Source organism: Denticeps clupeoides, chromosome 13, assembly GCF_900700375.1.
Source record: "Denticeps clupeoides chromosome 13, fDenClu1.1, whole genome shotgun sequence".
Taxonomy (NCBI): Eukaryota; Metazoa; Chordata; class Actinopteri; order Clupeiformes; family Denticipitidae; genus Denticeps; species Denticeps clupeoides.
Genome location: NC_041719.1, coordinates 4,265,062 through 4,284,608, shown reverse-complemented (window position 1 = coordinate 4,284,608; position 19,547 = coordinate 4,265,062). Strand labels below are relative to the sequence as shown.

General features: G+C 43.0%; 1 protein-coding gene and 1 pseudogene across 1 annotated transcript; both read left to right on the top strand.

Annotated features, from left to right (window-relative positions):
* The first annotated feature begins 1,576 nt into the window (after positions 1-1,576).
* On the top strand, positions 1,577-7,436 carry LOC114801938 (solute carrier family 13 member 2-like; annotated as a pseudogene).
* Positions 7,437-9,808: 2,372 nt separating this feature from the next.
* foxn1 (forkhead box N1) lies at positions 9,809-19,481 on the top strand. The gene is made up of 9 exons (XM_029000753.1): positions 9,809-10,045; positions 13,468-13,564; positions 14,447-14,728; positions 15,061-15,159; positions 15,826-15,950; positions 16,868-16,964; positions 18,099-18,306; positions 18,453-18,845; positions 18,954-19,481. Exons 1-9 carry the CDS (start codon positions 9,948-9,950, stop codon positions 19,220-19,222), a joined length of 1,668 nt encoding a protein of 555 aa, XP_028856586.1. The 5' UTR covers positions 9,809-9,947; the 3' UTR covers positions 19,223-19,481.
* The last annotated feature ends 66 nt before the right edge of the window (positions 19,482-19,547 follow it).

Sequence of the window (19,547 nt, the reverse complement as noted above, 5' to 3'; positions counted from 1 at the left end):
CACGCCTTGGCCTCTGTACATGCCAAGGTCCCAAAATTACCACATTATTATGACATATTTTAAAACTAATCCTGTCTGCAGCAGCACAGTTCTGACTTGCAGATTCCTCATGGCTATTCAGACCCCCCCCCCCCCCCCCCCCCCTCTGGAATTGTGTGGTCTGATCATTCAAACGAAGCTCAACGCACTGCCATTCTAGGTCTCTTCCAAATGCATCTAAAAAAAAAAAGAAGCCGATAAAAAGATGATAACTTGAAAGACACTTTACTTCCTATCAAAGTAGATAACACACATGACAGGCATCGTACAGTTTGTGGAAAAGTGAGATAAACTGCATGAATCGTACACTATCTACATAGTGGCGTGGTCACGGCATCGTTAAAAAGGAGAAATATTTTCTGTCTTACAGTTTTTATACTTACCATTATCTTTAGGCTTTTATTATTATCCCCGTATTTATCTTCTGCTCAGCATGTCCCAGAGTTAATGTTTAATTCTGCTTGCACGTGTCATAAATATATATATTCTACCCACCGCGGTTCTATTCTCCCCTGTGCCAATGTGAAATATTCTCCCCCGTCCTCTGACATTTGAATAGTTCTGATTGCATTCCTATCAAAGGACGTGCTGGCTTTTGCTGAGTTATGGGCAGCTGCTTGAAATGGTTGTGGAATCACCGGAATTATTGGATAATTTTCCTGACGCCATTAATACTCCTGCCCTTACCGGTCATCTATAACTCTCCGGTAAGCAAGTGTATATTATTCAGTGTTAATGTGTTTATTCCTTTGTACTATCTATGCCTATTATTATATATTTCTAGATACAGATAGAATTTAAATAGATAATATAAATAGAATTTTTCCTTTTACATTAAACTCTTTAAACACAATGCAGAATCTGATATATTTTATGTCAAATGAATATTCATGAAATTAATATGATTACAATTGTGATTTTAATTCTAGGCGCATGATGAGAATAAAGATTATTTTATTAATTCATGTTTTTTTTACTCTCCAATAAATTTTACTCTACTGCTCGTTTGCTACTGGTGCCTTACAATAGTATTTATGTGCATATAGTTTAATATGCACACAACATGTATTTAGTAAAAACTGTGCAAAAATGTGGATACACTTATAATTTTGCTGGCATGCAACTGCTCAATACTTGATTACCTGCAGCACCAAATTGGTTTGATTATTTTTTTAAGCCTTGAATTTCATTTCAAATCATGGGAATAGCCTAGGGTGGTAGTAGCCTGGCGGTTAACACACCTGCCTGTGAACCAGAAGACCCAGGTTCAAATCCAACTGATAAATGCTGAAAAATGTAAATGGAAAATGTACTTAAAGTGACCCAGTGTAGGTTGTGCTTCTCTTGGACTCTCCTCTGAAGAGTGATAGCATGGGATCCTCAAAGCAAAATGAAAACAAATCTGCTGCAAAAATGCTCAATCTCAGAGTTCCGTAAGTGATGTAATCAGGAAATGAGAGGCCACGGGCACCGGTTGCCGTTAAAAACAGGTCTGGCTTTGCTACAGGAGGCAAAATGTGGCTACGCCATCCTGCTGATGTCTTCGTACTGGAGCACAGAGTGCTTGCCTCTGGCTGTCACAGGACTGCTCCCAGTCATCCTCTTTCCTGCGATGGGCGTCATGCATCCGAACGAGGTACAGGCTGTATTTTATAAGCTCCGAGGCAGATGCCAGGGGGATTACGATGGTTTTCATGTGTCCTGTGTGTGCAGGTGTGCATGCAGTATCTGAAAGATGCCACCATGTTGTACATTGGCGGGCTGTTTGTGGCGATCGCTGTGGAGCACTGGAACCTTCACAAGCGCATCGCTCTCCGTGTCTTACTCCTGGTGGGCGTGAAGCCATCCCTGTACGTGACCATCTTGAAAACACACGCTCTCCTTTATTTTCATCAGCTGTAACGCGCTGCTTTTTCCTGCCCGTCTCTTCCCCTCCCGAGGCTGATGATCGGCTTCATGAGCACCACAGCCTTCCTGTCCATGTGGATCAGTAACACGGCTGCGGCGGCCATGATGCTGCCCATCACTCATGCTGTGCTGCATCAGCTCAGCACCGTGGAGGCCAAAGCCAATGAGACAGACCTGCAAATTGGACTGGACAACAAGGGCTTTGATATGGGAGAGAGGAAAGAAAGCAGGAACGTGGGTACGTGTTCAGAGTACAGACATTTCGTTGGAGGTGTATGGATCAGTGGTTAAACGTCTTTGAACGTCTGCAGAAGAAGGTCACACCTCTACTGACCTAATCAGACTGAATCATGAGCTCAAGTGCCAGAATCTGTCCAAAGCCATGGGCCTCTGCGTTTGCTACTCTGCGAGCATCGGTGGCACCGCCACCCTCACGGGCACGGCTCCCAATCTCATTCTTAAGGGACAAGTCGACGAGTATGTGCTTCATATGTTCACCTGCAGGCTTGAAATGTCTATTTGGGTTGCACATGTACAGGCTGAGCTCTCTCCTTCAGACTCTTTCCCGGCAACGGTGATGTCCTCAACTTTGCTAGCTGGTTTGGTTTCGCTTTTCCCAACATGCTGCTGATGTTGTGTGTCTGTTGGTTTTGGCTTCATTTCATGTACCTGGGCTTCAAGTGAGTATCACCGAAGGACAAGGTCAAAGGTTCTCTGTTTGAACATACAGTACTTTAAAAACTCTGGGCTTTCTGTCACACCACAGCTTCAAAACGTCCTTTGGCTGCGGGACCACAGCTGACAGTGAGGAGGAAGCATACCAGGCGATGAAGGACGAATACAGGAAACTGGGACGCATGAGGTTCGCGGAGGGTTGTGTGCTTGGCCTCTTCGTGATGCTGGTGTTACTCTGGTTCACACGGGAGCCTGGATTCATGCCGGGCTGGGCCTCCGTGCTTTTCGGTAAAGAACAACAGTGAGTGGCTACAAAAGTTTTCAAAGTTCAATCTCAACTTGTTAAGGATCTATAGTTAATCATGATTTGGGGGAGTCCTAGTGATCCACTGGGTTTTAGATTGCTGGGATGAACTGTACTGATGGATGGTCCTCTGGACAACATGTCTAGACAATATCTAACTATAGTGTGTGAATGACGCACACAAATGAATGCAAACACAATTGCATCATGTGCCCTTTGTAAAGGAACCGCATATAGATCTAGAAGTTACACTAATGATGGCCCTGCTTTGTGTTTCAGGTATGTTACAGATGGCACAGTGTCCATTGTCATCGCTGTCTTGTTCTTTGTCATCCCTTCAGAAATTCCAAAATGCCTATGTCTTCGCCAAGGGGCAGACAGTATCCCTGGTATGACTCAAACATGTTGATATGTACATAACTCCACATGTGTTCATTCATAGTTTTGATGCCTTCAGTGAGAATCTACCAACGTAAATGGTCATGAAAATAAAGAAGACACATTGAATGTACTGTATATGATAGATTTTTTTACCAGAAAATGGTTCTAATCATTGTTCTAAATTACCATAAGTGGATATTAAAGGTCCTATGATATAATTTTTTTAACTTTTAAGATTATTTAATGTTAATACAAGTTCCCCTAGCCTGTGTATGGTCCTGCAGTGGCTAGAAATTGTGATAGGTGTAAAGATGCTTTGGCCATTCTGCTTCGCCGTTCAGTTCCGTCACGCGAGACTTTGAAGAACCCAGTGGTTTCACTGAATTTTTTTTCTGGAAAAACACTGGTTGCGGCAAACATTGTGGTTGGTGAATGGTGTTGATGATGTCTTTTCTGAGAATCCCCCCTCAACTTCTATAGGCCGCTCTCCTCCTCGCCCCGCCTCTCTCCTCCTCATTATTATTTAAAGCTACAGACACCAAAATGGCGCGTCCTGGGGAAATCTCATTGTGGGACTGGATCAAAGTTGGCTGTAATTCTGCACCAAGGCTAAATTTCGTAAAGAGACTTCAGATATAGTATTCGGGGACACCAAGACCGATATAAAAGCAAAAAAAAAAGTTTTCATAACCTTTGAAAGGAACAATGTGTAATTTGGTGAAACCTCCATCATATGACAAAAAAAAATCTTACACATATCCTTCTGCACATCTTTCACATACATAAACAGTATATTCAGTACATTCTCAAATACATACCCTCATTTTATGGCGTGCCAGTGCTCCTTTCTATCAGTTCCTCCTGCCATAAGCCAGATAAACCACTGCCTGTCGGGTTCAAAAGTCAAAGCTGCACCAGAGCACTTTCTTGCCACATGAACAAATCATGCATCGAAACCATATTGCCTGTAACTCAAGCCAACCTGGGTGACATTTTGCTGATAAATCTGTGCAATGTGACCTCAGGGGTCAACGCTATCGCTCAGTGGTGAAGATTTCAAGCGGGCCACTTTTGTTTGCTAAATAGAAAGCATGTCATCATGATGAAGTACAATAGAGTTTTCAGGTACAAGTTCCTGATCTGGATTCTGTTCACTTCCTTGTGAGACACGCAATTACTCATTCATGTTGTGTATGACCTAAAAAATAAAACTAATACATGACTCATACATGATTTGTCAATGGGAAAGGCCAATACTTTACTAACCATATATTCTTGTTTCCTATATTTTGGTTGCACACTCATCACCTCTGTCGTGAATGATGTTTATTTTTTCATGACCTTATGGCATGTCACTTAAAACTGATCAAATCGCATCAATGCACTGAAAGCAGGGTTATGGGGTTAAAATAGTTTCATGAGCTGCTTTCTTCAGGTTGTGCTTGTAATGGTGATTGATTGTGATTCTTCACACAGCAGAGCGTTTGAAAGCCCCGCCACCCCTCCTGAACTGGAAGGTAGTCCAGGAAAAGACGCCCTGGAGCATCCTGCTGCTGATGGGCGGAGGCTTTGCTTTGGCTCATGGAAGTGAGGTGCTGTATTTGCACTAGAATACTGTTTTAAATTACGATGTCACAATGCACTAACTCAGACTGTAAAGATTTGCACTGGAGAGCAGCATATGTTCTGTAGATTTCATACGAATGGAGTCATGGCCCAGGAAGACGGTAACAAAGTGAACATTTGTCATGTCAGCACCTTTCTTCGCTTGCCCTGCCATATACAGATGATATATTAACAGAAAATGTGTTTGGCAGAGTACGTGAAATGTTTCCATGACACTCAGGTTTGTGATTTCCATTGATCTGTTCTTGCATGGAAATGGCCTTGAGCATGGCAAGACCTCGTGAACCCAGTTATAAAATAACATTCAGGGTCTTGACAGGGTAACGTAGCGATTCAACAACTGGTCTAGATGCATGTTTCTAATCAAAAGTCAATTTAGGCATATAAAGCCTGATAGGGGAGTTCATTACAATCTCAACAATATACCTGTGGTGTCTGTACATGTTCACTACAACTGATGCAGGGTATTGTTGTTCTGTTACATGAATGAAGACGTCTGGACTGTCCCTGTGGCTTGGACACAGTCTTGAACCTCTGAAAAACATCCCAGCCTTCGCCATTTCCTTGATTTTGTGTCTGCTTATGGCCACATTTACCGAGTGCTCCAGCAATGTGGCCACCACCTCGCTCTTCTTACCCATCCTGGCATCGATGGTGAGACACAATCCGTAAAGTAGTCTGAAATGCTCCAAAAATATTACAAATTTTTACACACCTGCACAATTTTTAGATACTTGCTTTACTAACGTGTATTTTCCTTCTTCAGAGAATTAGACAAATTGTAAATGCACAGTGCAGATTCTAGGTTGCAAATAATGGCACATATGCCTCGATTTTATTTCTGACACACAGTCTTTACAAGTAGGCTTAGAGTTTCCCTATAATGAAAATGTCACTTTGTGAGATTATTTAACATGAATTGAGTTCCCCTAACCCTCAGGGGAAAGGTTGCCTCCCATTTGTCCGTCCAGAGATTTTCCCACCCCTCACCTAAAAAGGAAATTCACTGACTGTCATGGCTTCCAAATGGGCGAAGCATTGCAGTTGGATGTAAAAATGAACCATCGTGCGGAAGAACCAGTGGGTTAATTAAACATTTTCTGGAAAAACGCAGACACGACTTCCTATTTGCCCCAAACAGAAAGTGTTGATGACGTCATTTCCACAAATGTCCCCTCACTTCTATAGGCCGCTCTCCTCCTCATCCTGTCTCTCTGCTCCTCATTATCATTTAAAGCTACACACACTGAATTGTTGCGTCCTGGGGAAATCTCATTGTGTGACTTGCTTAAAGTGGCTGTAATTCTGCACCATGCCTGAATTTTGGAAAGAGACTTCAGATATAGCATTAGTGGACCACTAAGACCGATATATAAGCACAAAAAAAAATCAATAAGGGGACCTTTAACAAAATAACTTCAAACATATATATTAACATTCTAATTATATTTGGTTTACCATTGCTCTTGCTATTTAATGCCATTGCTTGGATTTAATTTAATGCAAATTTGTATTTTTCCAATGAATTATTCACTTTCCAGCCCACTCCTTCATACATAAAATGTCTAAACTTAATTTAATTTCCTTCAGTGTCCTGTCTGCCTTTGTAATCCTGAAATTCATGTCCCTATGTGACAATAAATAAATTAATTGAATAATCATGAATACATTCTGTATTAAAATCAGTTTGTACATTTATTTTAGGCAGTGCACAAATGACTAAATGAAGGTTGGAAAAGAAATGTAAACTCTTGTCATTTGTCCTCAGGCCACAGCCATCGAGCTGAACCCACTCTACATCATGCTGCCCTGCACACTGTGTGTGTCCCTGGCCTTCATGCTCCCTGTTGCCACACCGCCCAATGCCATCGCCTTTTCATACGGAAACCTCACAGTCCTGGACATGGTGAGGGATTCAGCATACATGACTGTCAGCCATCACAAATGCTCCTCGCCTCCTGTTTTTCACTCCTATTTAATGCTTTGCAGGCCAAGGCTGGCTTCGTGCTCAACATTCTTGGCATACTCTGCATCAATTTTGCCCTCAATACGTGGGGCGCGGCGATGTTCAGTCTGGGTGAATTTCCTACTTGGGCCAACATCACAACAGCCAGTCCCTGAGGTCCATTCATATACACGAGCCCATTCCAGAATTTAACACCCCAGACAGCTTCTCCATGAACATTAATCGTCAACATTTCATTCATGTAGTCACTACATACAGTACTGTGTAGGTTTCAGGCAGAATTGAAACAAATTACTTTTTTTTTGTAACTTCAGTAATTCTGAAACAGTTCAGGAAGGGACTAAAGTAAAACACAAATAATAATGATGAAAATCATTTAATATAAACAGGATAACAGAGTCTCTTCCTCTATACACTCTAAAGGAGGTATTGTTCAAGTAGTACAATAGGAGGAACCATTGGGTCTGTTGTGGTGTCAGGCTTAGATTTTTATGGACTACATCCATGACAAAGATGAAGAAGACCTGTGGTCTAATACTGGACTAAAAATATTTTTTGGAATGATCACTCATCATTAAATCAATCAACGTAGTCTGTAAATGTAGAACATAGCCTGAAAGCAACTTTTTAACACTGCCATGTCAGTGTCATTATAGTGCGTTGCTCTTGTGTTAATAAATCCTTTTAAACTTGTGCATTTGATTTTTATTTGATTGAGAATGATTTTTGTTTGGACTGAACTGTAGAACTGTGTGTGCCTGTTGTGCAAAAATCAGCATTAAAATGATGCCTCGTTCCACCTTTAAAAAATTGTCACGACGGTAACCCTGGCTTTGAGTTGAGTCAGCATTTAACCAAAAGTGAAAATGACACATTGGACAGTTGTACTCAAATTGCAGTTCCTTGTCTTATATTTTTTTACATGAGCTGCTAACAAATTCACATCCCAAAGCAGTAATTAAAACAACAGAAACATCATGTACTTTTAATAAAGCCGATCAAGCATGTTAACTGATGAAATTTGAAGACATTTTATGACATTTTACCCGATTGATGTTTTCAAAAAAAGAAAAACTTTGGCTATAAAACTGCCGGTAAATCAAGGCACACTAATGGGACAAGCAGCTGCTTGAGAAAATCAAGGAATTTCACATTTTATGACCTTACCATGAGCCAGAAATGAGTCACACTGATGTAAATTACGATGCCTCCAAGACTGTTCTGTTAAATGTTCTTAAATGCAATTCACGAGCCACCAGCCCAAGACAGGAGGGCAGGACTTGCAGAATTTACACTCTATTGTCCCTGTGTGGCTTATGCAACCTTGTTACACACATGGGGTCAATATGATTCCAACGATTTCTTGATCTTATTGAAGGCTGCTGTTTTTATTTTTGAAAAGATTGCTTAAGTGCATTCTTATTTAACCCCTAAATGCTCCAGCAATCAGCACCATAGACAGTGCCTAGTGACTATTGTGGAACTACTTGGTGTAATAGGTTTACACAGTGAATACACATAATTCATCATTTAAATTCCCATTTATCAGTCAAAGGAGCGCTTGAAACATGAATGTTGGTAATCAAAAGTGTGTAAATACTGCAGATTTCCCATTGGCTATTACAAGTTTTCCCCCTTTTTACACTTGCTCTGCATGTACATTTGAAAATACAATGAAAAAAAGAGCTCATGCTTACTCATGCTATGTATGTTCATATGATTTATTTGTGTTTTTAACCTTACATGCATGTATCTGGGTGAAATAAACTATTTACACGACCCTAATCACAAACACTGCTCTTTCACAATGACAAATATATTATTATATATTAATTAAATGATGTATATTCTATTCACTTCTTTATATAATGTTTATTATGCAGATTTATGCATGATAGAGCTGTCTGAGTGTAGTTGGCCATTCGTGTTCTTCTGTAAAATATGATATTGTCAGGGAAGCCACATCCCCAGGGGTCTTTTATCTCCATCGATGGTCAGAGGAGCCGTCTCCATCATTCCACTTCTGCTTCAAATGAAACCACCACACCAGACAGATCCTTCGTTCACCCTTTCCTCGTCAACTGTCCCATGTGGACCTCGTCCCATGTGGGTTCACTCGGGGGGTAGGGTGGGATCCACCTGTCTTTTGTATGAATTCCCACCGTCCCTCTTAGCTCTGACTATGGATCCCACAGCCGGGATCTCCCTTCATTTTCACTATTTGAAATCCGTCGGCAGGTCTCCCAACTCGGAAAGTTATGTTTTTTTCCCGCAGTCGTGCACTTATTCTGCGTTTCGATTGAAAGGTTTTTCTCAAAGGCGTCGAAACTGCAGCACCTGCCCTCGGGCATTGCCATTGTACTTGCACTGTGTGATATTTTTTCTTTGTTTTGCTGGTGGCCTGTTGCTGGTCATTTGAGCTCATCGTTCCTGGGCACTAAAGTGTTCCGTATCAGTGTAATCGGGGTGTTCTGTTGTCTGTTTCCATAACAAACTGTTTTACTGAATGACACTGGCACCATTGTGGCACTGGCACCGGGGACGGATCAGCATGGCCAGATGTGCTTGGGGGTCTTTGTGGGCCCAGTATCCACCCGGACCCGGGGCGATCGCAGAAAGAAAGGTGTGGCAGAGCCAAGTCCAATCTGAAGGGTCGCCCTGCCGAGGGCAACGAAGACGGGCAGGCAGCCCGTTCTGTGCCACTCAGTGCAATTAGGAGCTGTATCTAATGTCCCATTCAGAAGAAGCTTTTTTTTTGGAATTTGGAAAGGGTAAGCTGAGGGCTTCCAGCTGCCGAGACTTCAGTAGCGGTGTGTGTGTGTGTGTGCGTGTGTGTGTTTTTGCTGGAGACCTGTTGCAGCACGTCCCTCTCCGGTGTCTGTGGTGCTTTTTGTCAGTCTGGTGTCAATCCAGAGCGAGACTCCCAGCTGTTAACGCTCTCTCCGCCGAAATCCACTGCGCTGCCACCACACACACCCACCCGGGAGAGAGAGTAGAAATGATCTTGCTCTCCCACGTGTGGGGTGTGTGCTCAGTTGTGTGTGTGTGATGCATGGATCTTACAACGAATCGCTGCAACCTTTTTTCTATCTGAATTTTGGGGGGAAATGCTGCTTGTTATGCAAAGACAATTCCATGCCACGCGGGTGAGTTGAACTGCATAAAAATGTTTGTTATGATCTTTAGAGTTGACAGAACATTCATAAGTCTCATGTATCACTGTTCTTGTCCTTATTGGTAGTGATTCATGTGTGCATGTGAAGTGATGTTTTAGGGTTTCGTATGAATGCTTTTAGCTCCACATTTCAGTGAATAATGTGCAAAAGGGCCTCTGAATTATACACTGTGTAAACCAACCAGTACTAGGTGATACACCTTTGCAAGACGTGGGTGTGTTAGCAGCCTCAAGATGAGTCACTGTCAATAAATTTAATTTTAGGTCTTTAGGTCAGATTTGTCAGAAAGTGAAGCAAGTGAGTTCAATGAGTCATTAAATTGCACTTATCATGCCTGACGGATGAATCAAAGTTGCACTGAATTAAATAACTACATAAACACATATATAAAAAAATTCTGCAGATGGGAATATATATATTTTAAGAGATGCTCTATACATATTTTATTGTAAATTGGCAGACGATGGCAGGGAAAAAGGATGAAATCGAATTTACTAAAAACATGAGACATAGACTGGACTAGACACAATGAGGACTAGACACATATATACACTTAACAGCAGGTTCACATAATCAGGGCATCAGGAATCCACACAGTCAACACCAAACCGGACCACGGAACAGAAGCAGCCCGCAAAGCCAGGCCACGACATAAATAATATCGGCCATATTCTAATATTCAGTTACCGATACCTATTTTATAATGGGGTGGAACTATTATATAAATTCATGGTGTATCTTAACCCACAGAAAAAAACAGGGGCATGCCATGTGTTGCACGTGTCCCCTTAACGAAGTTGGATTTAAATAAAAATATGATGCGGACCACCTTAATCTTTTTTTCCGGCACCTGAATTCCTGTTGCATTAAACATCACATTTTCATAGTGTCTATAGAAGGACCCACACGGACTGAATGGTATTACTGTTGCTATTTGTATTGGATGGGGATCAGTCTAAACAAAAGCTTGTTTTAGCTCGTTGGTTGCTGCTCTCTTCCACAGTTCAGGTAAGGATGAGGGGATGTTTGTGTGCTATTTACACAACCATGAGCTGGTCCAAAAAAGGGAGCTAGAGGAGGATGACTCAAGGCCAAAAAATGACATAGATCTGACTTGCACTGCGAGGGTTTCTGGAACCTCATCAGATTTGTTCAATAGGCACGGCTGTCAAAACGCCCCCCCATCCCAACCTGTTCCCATGGCTAAGGATCTTCATGACAATATGAAATAATTACTTAATGTCATTATCTGACCATGCAAGAAAACAAGGGGGATGACAAATTGCCTCCGAACTTGCTTGCAGGAAGTTTTTTGAAGCCGACACATTGTAGATTTAGATCTTCGCTCACCACGGTTGGCAGCTCGAACACGTTTAGACTCATTTAAATTAAGTACTGCCCTTGAGCTCAGCCATCCGTTTGTATTGCCAAATATTCACATCTGGGTCTAGCACTGTTGCTTTCAGTGACATCTGAGGAAAAAAAACGAGGTGACTGTCAATCCTGAGCTTCAGATGACAAAGAAAAACTCTATTTTCCCTTCATAAGATGACACTTTGGATTTTGTAACGAGCCACCAATGACATTTCTTTTTTATTACAGCACTTAAATGCGCTCAGAGCAGTGAACTATGGAGGAAGTAACAGGGAAGACAAATGGTGGAGAAGTCGAACCAATTACATGATGGATGAACGTGTAAAGGAAGATGTGCACAGTCCATTAGAAATGCCAGTCAAATGTGGTGAGAGCAAGGGGAAGTCCATGGGCCGTGACTGCTTCGACATGCCAGAGACAGGATCAATACGAAAGGGGAAGCCGAGCCCCATGTGAAACTCAGCACCCCTGATGCAGTATCACGTTATTTTAAACACTTGGCTCTTTGGTTTTTCGCGAACTGTGAGTTTTGGCCTCTTATCAAGGCAGGAAAACTTAAGGGCATGTCTCTCTCACCTCTGTTTTCTGTATGCTTTCCTCCATGGTGATGTGTGGGATAAAGAGAAAGGGACGAGTAAACAGTTCAGTTTTGCTGCTGATCGTCACTCAACGGGCCTTTTCGTTGTTTTGCAAAGTTGGATATAATGTCTGAGTGCATTTTGACACTGACCAGTGTCAGGTAGAAATATTGTGGATGGATGGAAAGACAGGAACTCCCCCCAGTGTTTGGTCTCAAGACCTCTGAATGCAACTGAATGCATTTCTTTTCAATCTTGACTCATCAAGAGGGGTTTCCCAGATGTAGTCTAATGTTGGGTCACTGAGATAAAGGAATCTTCTAACAATATTTACAATCAAATGATACTTTTTCACTTTTTTGCATCAGTACGGATGACAGATGAGCATTCTTCTTTTCCACTCTTGACTTGGCCTGCAAGTTTTGGGGAACTATTTTCACTAAGCGCAGGGCTATGCGCAAAGCATGGGGTCTGTTCACTAGTGTAAGGTCAAAGCCACCCTCAGGATCGACATAAAACAGACGAAAGAGACACTTGTTAGTTAACTGTGTCTTGAAGAAGAGAAACTAACTGTTGGTGTGTAATTTTTTCAGTCACCCACAACACGATCCTAATAATTATGCTTTTCAAAAGCAGCTTAAAATAGGAAGAGCCAATAGCAATGATTTACAACACTACTGCATTACCCATATTAATAGAACATCATTAAAGATCATTAAATCCTCTTAAAAGATAAGGACCTAACACCAGAGAACAAACCCCATGCTCAGTGCAAAACCCTGCATGTAGCACCAATCTGAAAATAGTCTTGATTTGAACTGGAATGGGTGCCAATTTTTACCCCTCAGGATGGGTCATCATACCTAAATCACTAGATTTCTCTTCTATTATGTGAAGTGTGATGACCCAGAATGCATCTTTCTGCTCAGTTAGTTTCCCTTTTACACTTCGGTTATGCACATGGACAGACCCTGACTTGTGTCTCCAGTTAGGCCATGCAAACAAAGGCCATCTCAGCTTTCTGGCTAATGTGATGAAGTGCAAAACAAGGATATCTAGATTTTGACTACTTTCACACACCTCTGCAATACCTGGCTTTGTATGACCGAACCTTCATGGTTTGTTGCGGATTTTAATGAGGACTTTGTCAAATGGGTGCTGTGGAGTTTGTGCTTCCAGCAAGCCTTGGCTACGTGCCACACTTGCATTGCAATCCGATATCTGTTGGCAGCGTGCACCTTCTCCGTACAATACTGAGCACTTTTCTGCGGTTACACAACACCGATCATATCAAGCTTCTGTAAAGGGGAAATAAGACCTCAACGGACATCAAAGTGACCTACGAGAAGAAAAATAAACCATCTGACAGGTCACTGCAGCTGTTGCCATACACGAGCAATATTAACATCCTTTGTTTTTCTATATATTTTTCTGCCACAGATGTCTTAAGGTGAAGTCTGCCCAAAGGCAATCAGAATCTGGAAGGCACAATTTTGAGTCCCTGGCTTCAGCCCATGTGCAGATGGCACAGATACAGGTACCCTAGAAAATGCATGCAACCGCGTCAGATAATATTTGGTGTTAAAAAATACATTAGTGCAGGCTTCCACATGTTCCTGCAATAGATATTATTTATTATTGCTTTTGTCATCCAAAGCTACACCAGTCAATATAGTGACCAGAATCACTACTGCTCAAAATCCCATATTTGCGGATTCACTAGATGCACACAACTAGTTTGAAGGAGGTTTCTTCATCAGTACAGTAGATATTCACTTCATATTCATAAAACATTGGTCTATGTCAGGTGTCTAGAGCCCTTCTCTTGGAGAGCTCTCATCCTGCACATTTTTCGGGCTTGTCATTTCACGCACCCGATTCAACCTCCAGTTGCCAGGTGGAACATGACAAAAAGCCGTACAGGATTGACGCAGAGACCCGTGGCATCATCGTGTTTATGTGCATGGACCAGGCTGGTCACACGTACCCCAGCACGTTTCACTCAGTAAAAAATATTTTGGCCTTCGGTCTCCTCTGAGGCAGCAGCTGCTCGATATCTGACAGCGCACATTTGTATAAAGAGGACATGAACTTCGGCAACAAGCTTCTCAACCCCTGCCACCACCCCCCTCCAGGCGGATGTGGTTTATCCTGCCATTAATCATGCCAGATGTTTATGCATTTATACTAATTCATTATAGCCCTGGGCATTGAGATGTGTCGCTGCGGTGGTTTCATGTCCTTTATCAGATCAAAATCCCAAAATCAAAATTGCTGGTGGTTCCCATCCAGAGAAAAGAACCCCAAAATGTTTTTCAATTAGGAAACCAAATTACTGTGTGGTTTTCGGTAACATGTCCTTTAATGTGGGCACTGGAGTTGTTGAAAGCATCTAAATACAGTCTGGTTCCTTCCGCAGCGGGAGAGCATCACCCTCAGACACAAGTGTGCTTCTGAAAGGTTCCGGAGACGCAGCACCGACGCGACCCCAGTGGACCAGCACCTCAGACAGGTGGAGGACAGTCGCTTCCACCCGTACTTTCGCCAGTACAGCGATGGGGCCACAGCTGCCGCCTTTCCCTGCTTCCAGGGCGCTGAGGTCCCAGCAGCTCTGAGCTGCACGTTCAGCAGCTCAGACCCAGAGGAGAACCAGGCCGCCTGGACTCTCACCGGTGGAAACCTTCAGACGTCCTCCTTCCTGGTGCGATCCCACCCTCTGTGTAGTTTCGATGCTGTTAGATGCATGCTAGTCGGTATAAGAAGAGCGGAAAGGGCTACCTGGTCAAATGACTGCTGCAGTGAGGCAGGTACCATCATGCCCATGGCAGAGCGATTCCACGGGACCACCACAGGTGTCACGTGTTCCTCCCATACATTGCTGATTTACAGCATGGCCAGGGGCACAAGCCCCATATGAACAGACACTCCTTGCCAGACAGATGCACAGTTTATTACAACTGCTTAAGAAACGATAACCCGAAGAAGCTGCACATATTTAATTGCACGGTACTTGTCTGTCAATTGATTGGACAGGGACCTCAGCAGAATTATGCAGAGGTGGAGGCAGAGTCTGAGGATCCACTCAGCTACACGCCACAGAGCACGCTTCGCTCCCTGGGTCCCCTGCAGCAGGTGAGCTTGGGCCGTCAGATGGCTACTCACTTGGTCTTATTCCTTTATAATTCCTTTATATGCACTAAAAACAGTTATAACACAAAGATGCATGCATGAGTGGTACATTTGCAACGATGTCAGTGACTAGCATGAACGCATTGGTCATGCACTTTTTATAATACCAAAGTGAATGATCATTTACATCTGCATTTCTGTCATTTTTCAGAAAATTGTGATGTGAAAATGCAATGAATTCACTTTAAATCAGTCAGTTGTATGAGCAGCCTGCGCGCACGCTGTGATAAATCATTTCATTTAAACACAGCCCACTGTGTTTTGACTCGACTTTTGTTTTACGTGATTTTAATGGCAGCGCATCCCTCAGCGCACCTTTATTAGTGTGTAATCAGCTGACATGCTGTTCAACTCATGCTTTCTGGAATTCGAACATGTGTCAGCAGAGGAGAAATGCACATCATGTTATAATGGGAAGGGTGCCATTTGGATTGGTAGCTGATGTTTCCTAACATTCTTCTAACTGCTTGTTACTGTCAGACCTACCACAATGCAACTTGTGTACTGAATAAAGAGAACCTGCATTTAATAAAAAAGTTACTATTACATGTATGTTGAAATTGTACATGTATGTGTATAATAATAACAAGTGTGCATTTCTCTGCATAGTTTCCAGACATGTTCACAGCAGGTGGACGAACTTCGGGATATAATTACTCTTTTCAAAGGCCTTCACAGAACAGCCATGATGAAGCCGTCCAGTCACTTTACCCCAAACCCATTTATTCTTACAGGTAAACATCCATTCTACACCCAAATGTCTTCTACTAATGCTCTGCAAATTACTCCTCTGAAGATAGCTTCATCTTGTACATATGAGACCTCGGAATTTAAAGAAAGCTCTCGGAGTGCATTCCATCAAATAAATCACTACCGTAAAAACGAACACCAAATTTAACAGCACACCCACTGGCCCAGCGTTCTCATTTCCTGATCACTGTCCTGTTCTGTCTTTGTGCTCACAAGTGCCAAAGAGCGGAAATTCTTTCTCTCCCGTTGCCTGACAGAAAATGTGTAGATATGATGCTAATGAGATCATAAATTAAAAAAATCCATCTTTCCATTTTGGCTTGCAGGCTTGCAGGTGCAAATTTTTCCCTCCATGCCCTCAGTCTCAGGGCACTGTTTTTTAAAACCGTTCCCACTGGGAAGTGAAAAATAACCCATTGACCCTGGATTTATTTTTAACTTTATCAGATTGTTAACAACTTCATCACAATGTGCTTTTTGAGTCAAAGCAAATGTCATTAAAGATTGCTTAGTCTTCTTTTTCTTCGACCTTTGGCTGCTCCCAAACGATGGCAAAAATTTTGTCACATGTCATTCCTGATGTCCTCCCCATTTTCCCGTTTTGGGACCAACACAAAGAAATGCAGTGTCAAATTCATCCCCAGTGGCTCAGTTTGTTCAATAGATATTAATTAGGAACGGAAACGTAATTAAATAAAATCGCCGGCTCAAAAACAGAGCTGTGGTGAAGTGTATTTATTGGTTAAATTAAGGGGTTTATAAATTTCACTGTCATTGCTCAAGTACAGATCACTGTGGAATTCTGTTGGAAGGTCAGTTGTCTGGTTGAAAAACAGATGATCCAACACCAGAAACCCCAACCTCTTCACGCAGAGGCCTTACGCTGTGATCTTTTTTGCAGCATCCTCATCTTCATGGCTCTGAAGAACAGCAAGACGGGGAGTCTTCCAGTGAGTGAAATCTACAGCTTCATGACTGAGCACTTCCCATATTTCAAGGTAAATCCCAAGAGTACTTTAGAGTACTGTGCAAAAACGTTGGTCGGTAGTGACCAACAGTAACTCCAGGAAGGGGCGTGCACATGTAGAGATGTTCTAGAAGAACTGGTGGTCTGTCTCTCTCAACTCAGTAAACTAATGAATGATCTCCTACAAGCAAAAGTCTACAGATGGAGAACAATATTGTACCACTGCTCAGAGAACAACAGGAGAAAACATGCATCACGTCACTGTTTCGTGAATAAAAGGGAATGCTGCAATATATGGTTTAGGTAAATCAATATTTGTTCAATTTTTTCCACGTTAATTAAGTTTAACACAAACGATTGCCTGAAATGGGTTGGTGCAACTTATTATTGTAAAAAACATGTAACGTAGGGATCTTTCCATATCTGTACCAACATACAGATCCAAACTGGTAGAAGAAATCTGAACTGGAAATAGTGATAGAACAGTAGATCACATGCCAATGAGGTGAATTGTTTTCTGGGATCAGAAGGAGAGAAGGGTGCTGCCGCCAAATGTATAGTCGTGATTGATTGTATGGGGATGTTATGCAAATAAAAGCCTTTGCCGAGCTGAGGATCCCTTCGGCGGCCTCAGGCCATACCCGTCATAGCTTGAAGTCTTACTTGTTTGTCTCCATCTGGATGTTCAAATTCGTGAACACGTTCGCACGCCCAGCTCGCCTTTTTTATGCGTATAGCTGACAAGATGTTAGAATGGGAAGGGTGCCATTTGGATTGGCAGCTGATGTTTCCTAATATCATTTTTAAATATAATAATAGGAGGCATCCACTTGTTGCTCATTTTAGGCGACAATCAGATGAAGTGCTTATGTGGTTTTAATGTGATGTAGACTAGGTGAGGTGTTGGAAAATACTAGATAAGACAGACTAGATAAAAAAACTTTGGCAGCACTGACAAATATTTGGCAAAACTGTTAAATAACCATCATTAAGAAATGTCTAATTGAATGTGGAGAAATATACACTATTAAGAGAGATATCTTACTACTGAAAATCAATTCGCAATTTGTGCATGTAGGGTGCTGAGCATTTTGGCCATCTGTAAGCCTTCATAAATGTTTGGTGTTTATCCATGTGTAATAATTGTCACTCTGAACGTCATCAGACGGCACCGGATGGCTGGAAGAACTCGGTCCGTCACAACCTGTCTCTCAACAAGTGCTTTGAGAAGGTGGACAACAAGAACGGCAGCTCCTCCCGAAAGGGCTGCCTGTGGACCCTCAACCCCGTCAAGGTCGAGAAGATGCAGGAGGAGCTGCACAAATGGCGCCGGAAAGATCCCGTGGCGGTGCGGAAGAGCATGGCCAAGCCAGGTTGGCCTCGCTGTTTAAAGCTCTCATGAAAAGGAACAAGAGAATCTCATTACTGGGAAAAAAAAGAGGGTTCTGTTTATGATCCAAAATGGTCATAATGGGAATGCATCCATAAACCACAGCTCTTGCTGTCACTGTCTTTGCAGAGGAGCTGGATCATCTGCTAGGTGAACGACATGAGAAATTCAAATCCCCATCCACTCACCCGAGCCACGGCGAGACCCTGCCAGCAGCCCCTTCCTACGCGTCGCCACGGAGACACAGTCATTCCTACAGGCGCTCGGTGTACCAGCGGCCCCCTTATTTGCCCCCGAACCCCCACACCTTCTCCTTCTACCCGCCGATGACAGAGCTGCCCTGCACAGGCATTCCACCCCAGTCGGGTGTCCTAGAATCCCCCCTGCCGGCGCAAACGCCTCCCAGCTACAGCGCCGCCCTGCAGGCCGCCAACAGGGGCATGCAGGAGCTGCTGCTGGAGGGGGACGTCTGCAATGACGTCGACACCATCAACCCCAGCCTGACTGAGCTTCATCTGCACGGTGAGGCATCAAAATTGTACTTATCCCATTCGATAGTCATACATTTTCATTTCATAATGCCAAATTTAACATATTATTTATTTTGGTGTATTGTCTGTGCGGTTTCAGGTCACTTGTGGGAAGAGCTGAGGAAAGACAGTCTGGCTCCAGACACCGGTGGGGTCACCTCTGCGCCCACCTCCTCTGACCTGCCCAGCCCTCCCCCGAGGGCGGAGTGTCTGAGCTGCGGGCTGGTGGGCGTGGAGGACGGTGGAGGGCTGGAAGGAAGAGTGTCGGTCCTGAACGTCACCGGCCTGTACTCCCCCGCCTACACCAGCACTGACTGCCTGGCCTCTTACCTGGCCTCCCCTGGAGAGACGTCGGTCTCGCTCCTCTGAGATCGGCAAACAAGCCCAACTGGAACAATGACTCTGCTGTAGAAAAAAAAAGTGGTTCCCACGGATGCCTTCCAACAAACAGGAGGCTATTAAAGCTGAAACATGTTCACAGTGGCAGGAAAAACGGCTCAGTTGCACTGCAAACACAGTACTGTACTTCACAAGCAGAGGCATTGACTTTCTACATTTAATTTGTCAGCACAAAATACAAGAGAAAACTAGAAACCCAAATTCCAAAGGAAATTTTGACGGGCCTGTCTGGGCGTTTCTGAAGTCATTTTTCATTAATTCCCCCACTCCGGAGGCACAAAAACTGTCCTCACTC